The 15,254-nt window shown below is 43.3% G+C and overlaps 1 protein-coding gene across 1 annotated transcript in view; it reads left to right on the forward strand.

Annotated features, from left to right (window-relative positions):
- The window catches only part of LOC126212714 (beta-1,3-galactosyltransferase 6-like), a gene marked incomplete at its 5' end in the record, with an annotated part of 78,839 nt that extends 64,356 nt beyond the window's left edge, over positions 1 to 14,483 (forward strand). Inside the window, one exon of the mRNA XM_049940126.1 lies at positions 13,187 to 14,483. Coding sequence (XP_049796083.1) covers positions 13,187 to 13,484 — 298 coding nt within the window. The remainder of the gene's footprint in view (positions 1 to 13,186) is intronic.
- Positions 14,484 to 15,254: the final 771 nt, after the last annotated feature.

The raw sequence follows: 15,254 nt of genomic DNA on the forward strand, positions 1-15,254 counted from the left end.
AAATTTTTCTTTGTTCATCTGTTTTGGTTTTTGACAAATGCAAATAAAATAACAGATCACACAATATTTGTGCTCTCCTCTATGATGACACATTTTATTGCTTTCGTTCAGTTCTATGGAATTTTATGTAACACTACATATACCACACATAGACAATTGATCTCATGGTGTATACAGCTATTTTTCTTAATTTTCAAGCTTCTATCATTTTACTATATTTTTGTGTTACCAATAAAATCTTTTGATAAATCTCTCAAATTACTGAAGTATTATAAAGTTAACAATGCTTACTACCAAATAGTGAGAATAAGGTGCCTCTTGTTTGCACATTTCATTGTTTCAGGTTAACCAACAATACAGTAGTAATGATGGCTCTGTTTTAATTTGTGGAACGTGTCTCTACTTTTGTACATAAAATTTTCTTAATATGATAAATATTCAAACCTAGATGCCCACTACAATATATCTGTTTTAAAATGCCTGCACTTGTTTTAATTAATACTGTTTTATCATTATCATATTTACCCCTTCTTGGTAGTACAATACAGTTGTAATAATGTTCTTTCAAGGCCTAGTTTACAAGAAAGAATTTTTTAAGCATGTTGTTTGTATGAAATTCAGGTTGCCCTTCCATAACAACTTAATTTCATTCATAATAGTTTTAAAGTTTTGTCTTAATAACAGTGCAGGTGAACAACATTCAGAGTGCTTAAAAATCTTAAACTTTCCTATGATTACCTCATAACACCTTTCTCTTTTAGACATCTATCGTTTTTATGGTAACACTCTTCTTATCTTCAATAGTTTCCTATTAAAGTACTGTATTTTTCCAGTTATAAGACAAGGTTTTTTCCTAAATTCATCATTCAAAAAATACAGAGTCGTCGCACATTGGCAGATTGAACTACTACTACTCCTGAGGTCAATGTTTTTATGTTGTGGAATAGGTTATTATAGGTGTCGTCTTACATTTATAGATGAAGCTTTGGCAGTTGAGGTCACACAAAGATTTATTTTGAAGCATTCAGAAAGTTTGTGCAGTGTCAAAAAATTGCTGACACTAGCAATTTGTTTTAATGGGCTATTATTTAATATAATTAATCCGTTCTTTCACAAGGATATATTTATTTATTTTTAATTTAATTTAATTTTGTGAGAGATGAGGGAGCGCTGTGGCTGACTTGTTCGTCGGCCGCATGACATAGACTGGCTACAACTGTCATGCAGGCCAATGATGCTGAGAGGATGAACTCTGTAACACTGCATCAAGGTGGTTATCCTATTCTAACCTCCTTGTGCTGCACATGCTGTTCCTTTTTAAACAGTTATAGTTAATTGTTTTCCTTTATCGATTGGCGAAAGTTGTCACAAAAGTAATAATATTTGATAATTATCTCCATTGAGCAAAATGCCACATCGAGTTTTCCAAAATACACTCCTGGAAATTGAAATAAGAACACCGTGAATTCATTGTCCCAGGAAGGGGAAACTTTATTGACACATTCCTGGGGTCAGATACATCACATGATCACACTGACAGAACCACAGGCACATAGACACAGGCAACAGAGCATGCACAATGTCGGCACTAGTACAGTGTATGTCCACCTTTCGCAGCAATGCAGGCTGCTATTCTCCCATGGAGACGATCGTAGAGATGCTGGATGTAGTCCTGTGGAACGGCTTGCCATGCCATTTCCACCTGGCGCCTCAGTTGGACCAGCGTTCGTGCTGGACGTGCAGACCGCGTGAGACGACGCTTCATCCAGTCCCAAACATGCTCAATGGGGGACAGATCCGTTGATCTTGCTGGCCAGGGTAGTTGACTTACACCTTCTAGAGCACGTTGGGTGGCACGGGATACATGCGGACGTGCATTGTCCTGTTGGAACAGCAAGTTCCCTTGCCGGTCTAGGAATGGTAGAACGATGGGTTCGATGACGGTTTGGATGTACCGTGCACTATTCAGTGTCCCCTCGACGATCACCAGTGGTGTACGGCCAGTGTAGGAGATCGCTCCCCACACCATGATGCCGGGTGTTGGCCCTGTGTGCCTCGGTCGTATGCAGTCCTGATTGTGGTGCTCACCTGCATGGCGCCAAACACGCATACGACCATCATTGGCACCAAGGCAGAAGCGACTCTCATCGCTGAAGACGACACATCTCCATTCGTCCCTCCATTCACGCCTGTAGCGACACCACTGGAGGCGGGCTGCACGATGTTGGGGCATGAGCGGAAGACGGCCTAACGGTGTGCGGGACCGTAGCCCAGCTTCATGGAGACGGTTGCGAATGGTCCTCGCCGATACCCCAGGAGCAACAGTGTCCCTAATTTGCTGGGAAGTGGCGGTGCGGTCCCCTACGGCACTGCGTAGGATCCTACGGTCTCGGCGTGCATCCGTGCGTCGCTGCGGTCCGGTCCCAGGTCGACGGGCACGTGCACCTTCCGCCGACCACTGGCGACAACATCGATGTACTGTGGAGACCTCACGCCCCACGTGTTGAGCAATTCGGCGGTACGTCCACCCGGCCTCCCGCATGCCCACTATACGCCCTCGCTCAAAGTCCGTCAACTGCACATACGGTTCACGTCCACGCTGTCGCGGCATGCTACCAGTGTTAAAGACTGCGATGGAGCTCCGTATGCCACGGCAAACTGGCTGACACTGACGGCGGCGGTGCACAAATGCTGCGCAGCTAGCGCCATTCGACGGCCAACACCGCGGGTCCTGGTGTGTCCGCTGTGCCGTGCATGTGATCATTGCTTGTACAGCCCTCTCGCAGTGTCCGGAACAAGTATGGTGGGTCTGACACACCGGTGTCAATGTGTTCTTTTTTCCATTTCCAGGAGTGTATATTATACATTAACAAAAGAAAAAACTTAAATTATTGTAGTAGCAATGAAAAAGATATTGCAACTGACTCTTTTTTTGCATTAGCCACTTCACAGAGGTCCAGTGTGGGCTGTAATTATTGTATGGTAGCGAAAGTTGGTAGATATGCTAACACATTAATGCAGAACTGATGTACACTGGAAAAAAAAAAAAAATTCCAATTGTGGCCACCAGGTGCAAAGCTGACACTGTACACTGTACACTGTTTGCATGATGGTATGAAACCCGTGCTGTCATTTGATAACCCATAATGTGAGTCCACAGTGTGGCTATTGAGAAGAGAGAGTGTTTACTAGTGGTGAAACTGTTTCATGTGAATGGCAGCATTTAAAGTGCTGCATTGAGTATTGCTGACTGAAAATTCTGAGGACATGCCCAATCTCATTAAGTGGTTTAAAGAAGATGACAGTGAAATTCGAAAACTTCGGTGAGTGTGGTGCGGCACGTGGAAGAGGAAGGTATCCTATCCTGGTGGAAGTTCTTGGTGAGGTTGCGGTTGCTGTAACTGACCACGCAGTGTGTCCTCTGTGTAGTGCTAGTGTTTGTGCAGTGCCATGAGAATTGTCCATCCCATGGTCAACAGTACAGGAAGTTTCTGTGGTCTATTTTACACTGGTACCCATGCAGGATCTAGACAGTGCAACAACTGAAATCTCAAGCTGCAAACAGGCGTTGATATACTTCATTGGGGACATTTTGAAAATGTTTGCCCCGACCGGGACTCGAACCCGGGATCTCCTGCTTAGATGGCAGACGCTCTATCCATCTGAGCACCGAGGGCACAGATGATAGTGCGTTTGCAGGGACTTATCCCTTGCACGATCCCCGTGAGATCTACATTCCCAAAATGTCCACACCACTACATTCGTAGTGCGCCTAATAGATGTTTGCCCATCATACTCATTACTCGTGGCAGATTAATCTACCAAGTCCCGCACGAGTTCGGGCATAGCGTGTGCGTTCACACAAGAAGGTCAATGGCCGGGAAGCCATATTTTAACTATATATGACGGTAGTATCTGTTCCCGAAAGAACACATACCGTGGATGACCATGCAGCTTTGCTAGAAATGAAATGATAATTAAATAGACACCCTAGCTGCAAACAGGCGTTGATATACTTCATTGGGGACATGTTGAAAATGTGTGCCCCGACCGGGACTCGAACCTGGGATCTCCTGCTTACATGGCAGACGCTCTATCCATCTGAGCCACCGAGGGCACAGATGATAGTGCGTCTGCAGGGACTTATCCCTTGCACGCTCCCCGTGAGATCCACATTCCCAACATGTCCACACCACTACATTCGTAATGTCCCCAATGAAGTATATCAACGCCTGTTTGCAGCTAGGGTGTCTATTTAATTATCATTTCATTTCTAGCAAAGCTGCATGGTCATCCATGGTATGTGTTCTTTCGGGAACAGATACTACCGTCATATATAACTGAAATCTCGTGATCCGCAACAATGTTCTGTGCTTGCTCTTCGGTTTCTGGCATAGATCAAAGTTTATGACATGTGGCTGGGCAATATTCTGTGGAATGATGAGAGACATTTTACACTACAGGGTGCAGGGAATACACAGAACAGCCAGATTTGGGTTACCGTTAACCTACGTGTTGTGCATCAAGAGCCATTGCATTCACCATACGAGGGGGGACCCAACAGTAACCGGAATCGTGATGCTGCACATCGTGTACTTGTAGTAGCAGGTTGCGCCACCAGAGGTTGTAGTACGAGCTCTGCTGAGTCATTCTGCCAAGCGCCATCACCCAACAGTGAGAAGTGTGGTTTCTTTGGCAGTTCTTTGAGTGTGCGTACAGTGCAGACGTGACACGAGGAAGTGGCTATTTTTTACGAACAATGTGCGGCAGTGAAGTTTTGTTTCATGTTCGGCAAGAACGCAGCAGAAACTGTTGCGCTGGTTCAGACAGCCTACAAAGACCGTGCTCTTAGTAAAACGCAAGTGTAAGAATGGTTTTCTCGGTTTAAAAAGGAAGAAATGGTGGTTGAAGATGAGCCCCGTTCCGGTCGACCTTCAACTGCTCAAAGCAAAGACAACATCAACAAAATCCGTGATCTCATCAGTGGATATTAACACGGGACAATCGATGAACTCGAGAACTTATCCGGGTTGTCCTGGAGCTCAATTCGGCGCATCTTGACCGTCAATTTGGGGATGCGAAGAGTGACAGCAAAATTCGTGCCGAAGCTTCTTACCGGAGGATGAAAAGAGACTTGAGAAGGAAGGATTTTGTGGATGTGGAAGACGTAAAACGCAATGTCATGAAAGTGCTAGTATCAAAGAGGACGAATTTAAAAGGTGCTTCAAACACTGGAATGAACATTTGGACAAGTGTATTAATGCTAATGGAGAGTACTTCGAAGGAGATTAAGGTTGTATTTGAAAACAATAAAGCATATGCTTTCTAGAAAGAAATTCCAGTTATTTTTGCCCCCCCCCCCCCCCCCCCCGCTCATATGTGACTCTATGGTTTGGATTCACAAGTACCTTTATTCTCGGTCCTTTCTTCCTGGAAGAGAACACACCCGTAGGACCTCTCAGGTGTACCATGGCTCTGCAGGAGACCTCGTTTTACAACATGTAATTCCTGCTTTGGAAGAGCACAACTATGTAGAAACCACTGGTTTCATCCAAGATGGGCAACACCTCATGTTACTCACCCAGATAAAGGTGCAACCTTCCACAAACGTGTTATCTGCAGAGGTGTCCCAGATGCAAGGGCTGCAAGACCACGTGGTATGAATCTGTGTGACTTCTGGGGCTGTCTAAAAGAACGCATTTACCATGTACACGTTTGATCTCGATCTGATCCGAAGGCCAATATGCAGGAACATGTTGCACTGATTCCCCGGAACTGCTGCAACCAACTGTTGATTATGTTGTTTTGCAGATGCAACATCAAGTTGACATGTTCAGTGCTCATATGAACAAATTATGTAAGCTGCTGTTAATAATAAAATCAACATTATGCCTTTCTCACTTGTTTGACCTGTACTGCCCGCGTCCCGTTCCTAATCCATTACGTATAGAAACTTTTCTGTATGTCTTTCTTGAATTCACAGCACCAGATTTGCACCTGGTGGCCAGAATTGGAACTAGCTTTTTTTCCAGTGTAAATCGGTTCTACAGTAATGCACTAGAGTAGTTACCAGGTTTTGCTGCCATATGATAATCGCAGCCAACATTGAACCTCTGTGAGTAGTTGCACTTTAATTATGACCACCCAGTATTTCCACTATTTACCAATATCACGCACCTCTTTCCTCAGACATAGTTCTTCTATTTCATCACTCTTTCACTTTCTCAACAGAGTTGGTGTCCATATATGTACACTACTGGCCATTAAAATTGCTACACCAAGAAGAAATGCACATGATAAACGGGTATTCATTGGACAAATATATTATACTACAACTGACATGTGATTGCATTTTCATGCAATTTGGGTGCATAGATCCTGAGAAGTCAGTACCCAGAACAACCACCTGTGGCCTTAATAACAGCCTTGATACGCCTGGGCATTGAGTCAAACAGAGCTTGGATGGCGTGTACAGGTACAGCTGCCCATGCAGCTTCAACACGATACCACAGTTCATCAAGAGTAGTGCCTAGCGTATTGTGACGAGCCAGTTGCTCGGCCACCGTTGACCAGACGTTTTCAGTTGGTGAGAGATCTGGAGAATGTGCTGACCAGGGCAGCAATCTAACATTTTATGTATCCAGAAAGACCTGTACAGGACCTGCAACATGCGGTCGTGCATTATCCTGCTGAAATGTAGGGTTTCGCAGGGATCAAATGAAGGGTAGAGCCACGGGTCGTAACGCATCTGAAATGTAACATCCACTGTTCAAAGTGCCGTCAATGCGAACAAGAGGTGACCGAGACGTGTAATGAGTGGCATCCCATACCATCTCGCCAGGTGATACGCTAGTATGGCGATGATGAATACACGCTTCCAATGTGTGTTCACCGCGATGTCGCCAAACACGGATGCGACGATCGTGATGCTATAAACAGAACCTGGATTCATCCAAAAAAATGACATTTTGCCATTCGTCCACCCTGCTTCGTCATCAAGTAGGCCATCGCAAGTGCTCCTGTCTGCGATGCAGTGTCAAGGGTAACCGCAGCCGTGATCTCCGAGCTGATAGTCTATGCTGCTGCAAACGTCATCGAACTGTTCATGCAGATGGTTGTTGTCTTGCAATCGTCCCCATCTGTTGACTCAGAGATCGAGACGTGGCTGCATGATCCGTTACAGTCATGTGGATAAGATGCCTGTCACCTGGACTGCTAGTGATACGAGGCCGTTGAAATCCAGCACGGCGTTCCATATTACCCTCCTGAACCCACCGATTCCATATTCTGCTAACAGTCATTGGATCTTGACCCACGTGAGCAGCAGTGTCATGATACGATAAACCGCAATCGCCATAGGCTACAATCCGACCTTTATCGAAGTCGGAAACATGATGGTACGCATTTCTCCTCCTGACACGAGGCATCACAACAACGTTTCACTAGGCAACGCCGGTCAACTGCTGTTTGTGTATGAGAAATCGATTGGAAACTTTCCTCATCTCAGCACGTCGTAGGTGTCGCCACCGGCGCCAACCTTGTGTGAATGCTCTGAAAAGCTAATCATTTGCATATCACAGCATCTTCTTCCTGTCGGTTAAATTTCGCGTCTGTAGCACGTCATCTTCACGGTGTAGCAATTTTAATGGCCAGTAGAGTATAATACTATCAACTTGCCTATGCTCTGAACATGTACCACTAAATGTCTATGGCTGGAGATCTTGTCTGGCAAAACAGAAAATCTGTTTATGGGCCACTGCACAGAGTTACACATAAAATTCTGAGAACAATGGCAGATAATTGAATATCATAAATTTGATATACTTGAAATGATTTACACAGCACAAGCCGGGAAACTTCTTAGGGGTTGTCATTGTTATCTGTTCCATATGTAATTGGTGTTGGGAGTGACATTTCGTGTCCATGATGGGAACACATCATGGTTTAATTAATATGTTTACAACCTGTGTAAAGATTCTGTGTGAATCATGCTTGTATGAACGTGTAAGGGTGGATATGTTTGTGAATTTATAGCATATTATGTATCAAAGGCTGGCTGATCAGAGCATGCCAGAAGGCCACAAATAGTAGAAACTGACACAGAAAGAAATGTGCCTGATCCAAATGTATACCTCGTGACAGGACTCCTATTGTAAAGCTTAGTACAAACTGATTCATTCTTGGGACTCAGTGCCCCAATTCTTTGTGGCAGACTAATTTGCCCTGCCATGCAAAGACTTGTGTTCACTCTACTTCGCTGCTGAAAAAAATCATCTTTACGTAAACAAATTAAAGATGCATCCCTTGCTGAAGCAGTTGTTTTGGAAATGTTTTACTTTTTGCATAAAATATTAAGAGCCCCCTATGTATTTGTTCTCAAATGATTGCTTACAATACTTGGAAGTTAAATAACTCACTGTTCATTGTTTGGAGAATGTGAAGTTATTGTGGTTGCAACTGAGAGGGAAGCAGAAATGGACACTCTGAAATTGTCTTCTTTTTTAGGGTTTCGTGCCTCAGTCGGTAAAAATGAAACTATTAATAGGATTGCTTTGTTAATCTGTCTGTCTGTCAAAAACCCTTAGTCTCAGGAAGAGTTGGACTTACCACGCTGAAATTTATGTAACATAAATGTGATCTCTTATCAGTGTAAAACATTGAAGCTCCTAAGTCAATGCAATCAAAAGATACCACCAGTTATTTCATATTTTAATACTCTCATATTCACTTATCAAGCCCTGTAGAGTACTTCCCGTAGGCCTAGATTCATGAAATGTGGCAAAAAGGAAGGTTTCACACTACAAGCAAAGGAAAAAATCTGAAAACTATAAATTAATAATCATATCATACAAAAGTTTCTAAGTCAATGCAGTCTGAAGGTGTGGCCATCTATGTCACATATTTTGATACTCACGAACCCACTCGTGAAAACCTGTATGGGACTATGAAATTTGGCAAAAAGAAGAATTTCACAGTACAGCCAAACGCAAAAACTTGAAAACTGTATCACATGAGAAGTTTTTTTTTTTAAATTATTATTTATTTATTTTTTTTTTTATCTGACTCTGTTGATCCATCTGATAAGAACACTTTTTCTCGGGAATGGGTAGCTGTATCAAGTTGAAATTTATGTCACATAACAAGTTCTATAGGCCCTTGGCCATCTAATAAATGTAAGCTTTTAAATCACTGCAACCAAAAGCTACAGCCATTTAGGTAACATATTTTGATACTTGCAAACCCACTCCTCAAAACCTATAGGGTACTTCCTGTTGGCAAGAAGAAAGATATTACATTACAAGCAAAGGAAAAAGTCCAAAAATTGTTAATTTTTAATTGTATGATGGAAAAAATATTTATTTTGTCATTTGTTATCCGATGTAAAACTTGAAATTAAAACAATCAGTAGTTCTTCATTCAGGCGGACTAGTTTACAATGGTAAAAATCAAACATCGGACTGATATTACTCTTTTAGGAATTTATACATTATCAGATATCCAGGAGTGATTACTGCATGTAGATACGGTGTTTCAAGTTGTATGTGAAACAGATATTTGCAGAATAGTCTGATGCCTCATGTTTTACTTTTGCCATTGCAACCCAGTCAGCCTGAATGCAGAACTGCTGTTCGTTATAATAATGGTTGCCTGCCTCCTGCTTTATTTTGTGTCACATTTATATTATTGAAATTAAAACATTCTCAGAAATCTGTGAATCACTGGGATTGGTGTCTTGCCAGTACCAATGTCGATAACAGGCAAAAATGGCCAAGATTCTTGATTCCCAGAATCGAGGAATTATCTACAGGACGTACGTAAAATTCAGGAACACTTACATTCATTTATTTATTGTATGAGAACCTAACATTGTACAGATATCATACATGTGTCATTTTGAAGAGAAACCCTGAAAGTTTTTTTCACGTATATCGCCACAGTGTAGTTTGGTGATTTGCCAATAGTCAGCACTAGTTGCAAACATAGCGAGTTCATGTGCGGAGTGAGCTGTTTCACGAAATGACCTCTCCGGTCACCAGATCTAACTCTGTGTGACTTTTTTCTGTGGGGACACATTGAAGGTCTGCGTCTACCACGTGATGTAGCAGAACTCCGGGAGAGAATACGGGAAGCGACTTCCACCGTCAATGGTACCATGCTGAGATGGGTATGGCAAGAATTTGATTACTGTATTGCCGTCTGCCGGGTCAGTTGTGGTTCGTAAAAAAAAAAACTTTCAGAGTTTCTCTTCAAAATGCAATGTGTATGACATCTGTACAATCTACATCTACATTTATACTTCGCGAGCCACACAACGGTGTGTAGTGGAGGGAACTTTACGTGCCACTGTCATTACCTCCCTTTCCTGTTCCAGTCGCCTACGGTTCGTGGGAAGAACGACTGCCAGAAAGCCTCCGTGCGTGCTCGAATCTCTCTAATTTTACATTCGTGATCTCCTCGGGAGGTATAAGTAGGGAGAAGCAATATATTTGATACCTCATCCAGAAACGCACCCTCTCGAAACCTGGACAGCGAGCTACACCGCGATGCAGAGCGCCTCTCTTGCAGAGTCTGCCACTCGAGTTTGCTAAACATCTCCGTAACGCTTTCACGGTTACCAAATAACACTGTGACCAAACGCGCCGCTCTTCTTTGCATCTTCTCTATCTCCTCTGCAAACCATACCTGGTACGGATCCCACACAAATGAGCAATACTCAAATATAGGTTGAACGAGTGTTTTGGAAGCCACCTACTTTGTTGATGGACTAAATTTTCTAAGGACTCTCCCAATGAATCTCAACCTGGCACTCGCCTTACCAGTTATCATTCCACTTCAAATCGTTCCGCACGCATACTCCCAGATATTTTACACAAGTAACCGCTACCAGTGTTTGTTCCACTATCATATAATCATACAATAAAGGATCCTTGTTTCTATGTATCTGCAATACATTACATTTCTCTGTGTTAAGGGTCAGTTGCCACTCCCTGCACCAAGTACCTATCTGCTGCAGACCTTCCTGCATTTCGCTGCGGTTTTCTAATGCTGCAACTTCTCTGTATACTACAGCATCATCCGCAAAAACTGCACGGAACTTCCGACACTAGCTACCTGGTCAGTGTTTAGTTCTTGTGCAATAAATAATGAAAAGTGTTCCCGGACTTTATATACACCCTGTATTTACATAAGTAAGTCTGTACAGAACCCTCAGTGCGCGAGTCCTAATTGCACTTGGCCAATTTTTCTAAATGTGTCCCCCCAGCCATCTGTAGAAGTGTTTTGAAATTATCTGTAGTTATCTGATACCAGTTTTGGAATGCCATTCCATCCTTTACTTTTAAGGTATCGAGAAGATTGTGCCCACGTCTGGTTCCTCCTTTGTTGTTGTTATTGTTGTTGTTGTTGTTGTTTTTGTCCTCAGTCCTGAGACTGATTTCATGCAGCTCTCCATGCTACCCTATCTTGTGCAAGCTTCTTCATCTCCCAGTACCTACTGCAACCCACATCCTTCTGAATCTGCTTAGTGTATTCATCTCTTGGTCTCCCTCTACAATTTTTACCCTCCACGCTGCCCTCCAGTACTAAATTGGTGATCCCTCAGTGCCTCAGAACATGTCCTACCAACCGATCCCTTCTTCTAGTCAAGTTGTGCCACAAACTCCTCTTCTCCCCAATTCTATTCAATACCTCCTCATTAGTTATGTGATCTACCCATCTAATCTTCAGCATTCTTCTGTAGCACTACATTTCGAAAGCTTCTATTCTCTTCTTGTCCAAACTATTTATTGTCCATGTTTCACTTCCATACATGGCTACATTCCATACAAATACTATCAGAAACGACTTCCTGACACTTAAATCTATACTCGACGTTAACAAATTTCTCTTCTTCAGAAACGCTTTCCTTGCCATTGCCAGTCTACATTTTATATCCTCTCTACTTCGACCAGCATCAGTTATTTTGCTCCCCAAATAGCAAAACTCCTTTACTACTTTAAGCGTCTCATTTCCTAATCTAATTCCCTCACCATCACCCGACTTAATTCGACTACATTCCATTATCCTCGTTTCGCTTTTGTTGATGTTGATCTTATATCCAACTTTCAAGACACTGTCCATTCCATTCAACTGCTCTTCCAAAGTCCTTTGCTGTCTCTGACAGAATTACAATGTCATCGGCGAACCTCAACATTTTTATTTCTTTTCCATGCACTTTAATACCTACACCGAATTTTTCTTTTGTTTCCTTTACTGCTTGCTCAATATACAGATTGAACAACATCGGGGAGAGGCTACAACCCCGTCTCACTCCCTTCCCAACCACTGCTTCCCTTTCATGTCCCTCGACTCTTATAACTGCCATCTGGTTTCTGTACAAATTGTAAATAGCCTTTTGCTCCCTATATTTTACCCCTGCCACCTTTACAATTTGAAAGAGAGTGTTCCAGTCAACATTGTCAAAAGCTTTCTCTAAGTCTACAAATGCTAGGAACGTAGGTTTGCCTTTCCTTAATCTTTCTTCTAAGATAAGTCGTAAGGTTAGTATTGCCTCACGTGTTCCAACATTTCTGCAGAATCCAAACTGATCTTCGCCGAGGTCGGCTTCTACCTGTTTTTCCATTCATCTGTAAAGAATTCGCGTTAGTATTTTGCAGCCGTGACTTATTAAACTGATAGTTCGGTAATTTTCACATCTGTTAAAATCTGCCTTCTTTGGGATTGGAATTATTATATTCTTCTTGAAGTCTGAGGGTATTTCGCCTGTCTCATACATCTTGCTCACCAGATGGTAGAGTTTTGTCGGGACTGGCTCTCCCAAGGCCGTCAGTAGTTCCAATGGAATGTTGTCTACTCCCGGGGCCTTGTTTAGACTCAGGTCTTTCAGTGCTCTGTCAAACTCTTCACGCAGTATCATATCTCCCATTTAATCTTCGTCTACATCCTCTTCCATTTCCATAATATTGTCCTCAAGTACATCGCCCTTGTATAGACCCTCTATATACTCCTTCCATCTTTCTGGTTTCCCTTCTTTGCTTAGAATCCACTGACGTGCTACTTTTTGGACGGTGCACTTTACGTTATAGAGAGATGCGCACGAAATGTAGCTTAATTTCAAACTGGCCAGACAAATAATATCCGAATACGTTTACATTACCTGTTTGCGATTACCAAAATGTGTCGGCAGGCTGTTCTACAACGAGGACGTGTCGGTGGGGACGTGGCTGGCCCCCCTGAAGGATGTGCGGCGCGTGCACGACCCGCGGTTCGACACGGAGTACAAGTCGCGTGGCTGCCACAACAGCTACCTGGTGACGCACAAGAAGAGCGCCGCGGAGATGGCGGCCATGTGGGAGCAGTTGCGCTGGGGCTCGGACCGGCTGTGCCCCGGGGGGCAGGAGACGCGCCTGCGGCTGTCCTACCGCTACGACTGGCTGGCGCCGCCCTCTCTCTGCTGCCGCCGGCACGACCCCTCCGTCCCGTGAGGCCCGGCGTCGGCACTGCAGCACTGTTCCCTTCTCCTCCTCCGTCGTCTTCGTATTCCCCCTTATCGTTCGACAGTTTGTGCGCAGAATTTCCTATTCTGCTTACTACTGAAAAATTGGTACTGTCGTGTGATCTCGCTATTCAGATATCTGGGTTTGCACCCGAATTACTGTAGTCACATTTCACAGTGTTTCCAACAGCTTCCCTAATTGTCTTTGTCGCATGTGGTATGCAGATTTCATCACTCACCATTCAGAATGGGACTGTGCATGCTATCCTAACAAATGTTTCCAGGCACCCTGAAGAATGAGAAAGTCTCGTAAAATTCTAAAGCTGAACAAAAGGCTGTGTCAAACTGCTCAAAGGAAAACTTCTTATAAGAACATCGACATCTACATATATACCGGGTGATCAAAAAATCAGTATAAATTTGAAAACTGAATAAATCACGGAATAATGTAGATAGAGAGGTACAAATTGACACACATGCTTGGAATGACATGGGGTTTTATTAGAACCAAAAAAATACAAAGGTTCAAAAAATGCCCGACAGATGGCACTTCATCTGATCAGAATAGCAATAATTAGTATAACAAAGACAAAGCAAAGATGATGTTCTTTACAGGAAATGCTCAATATGTCCACCAATCATTCCTCGGCAATAGCTGCAATGGTGAGGTATTGGCGTCGGATGTTGTCTTTCAGCATCCCTAGAGATGTCAGTCGATCACGATACACTTGTGACTTCAGGTAAGCCCAAAGCCAATAATCGCGTGGACTGAGGTCTGGGGACCTGGGAGGCCGAGCATGACGAAAGTGGCGGCTGAGCACACGATCGTCACTAAACGACGTGCACAAGAGATCTTTCACGCATCTAGCAATATCGGTTGGAGCGGCATCCTGCATAAATACCGTACGTTCCCCTCTCACCCGTCAGGGTAGCAGTCACTGACGTTTTGCTGTCCAGCGCCATCTGTCGGACATTTTGTGAACTATTTTTTTTTTTTTTCCCCTAATAAAACCCCATGTCATTCCAAGCATGTGTGTCAATTTTTACCTCTCTATCTACATTATTCCGTGGTTTATTAAGTTTTCAAATTTATACTGACTTTTTGATCACCCAGTACTCTGCTAGCCACCAAGCGGTCTGTGACAGAGGGCACTATTTGCACCAAAGTCCTATCCCCCCCCCCCGCTCTGTTCCACTCGCAGATCGCATGAGGGAAAATCAACTGTCAGAACACCTCAGTACAAGCTCTAATTTCCCTGATTTTTGAATGATGATCATTGCGTGATTTGAAAGTTGGTGGTAATAATATATGCTCTATGTACTAGGTGAAGATCGGATTTTGGAGTTTAGTGAGCAGTCCCTTCCATTTAGCGCATTATCTGTCTGCTGGTGTGTCCCACTTCAAACTTTCTATGAGATTTGTAATGCTCTTGCAATGGCTAAAAGTACCAGTCACAAATCTTGCCGCTCTTCTTCAGACCTCCTCCGTCTCTTGAATCAGACCCAACTGGTAAGGGTCCCATACAAATGAACAATACTCTAAGACTGGACGAAGTAACATATTGTAAGTAATTTCCTTTGTTGAAGGACTGCATCGCTTCAGGATTCTACCAATAAGCCTTGCACTTCAGGATTCTACCAGCAAGCCTTCTGCCAATTAACAGCAATCTAGATTTCGCCTTGCCCGTTACTTGTGTAATCTGATCATTCCATTTGAGATCATTTCGAATAATCACACCCAGATACTTGACGGATGTTA

This window comes from Schistocerca nitens, chromosome 11, assembly GCF_023898315.1.
Source record: "Schistocerca nitens isolate TAMUIC-IGC-003100 chromosome 11, iqSchNite1.1, whole genome shotgun sequence".
NCBI lineage: Eukaryota > Metazoa > Arthropoda > Insecta > Orthoptera > Acrididae > Schistocerca > Schistocerca nitens.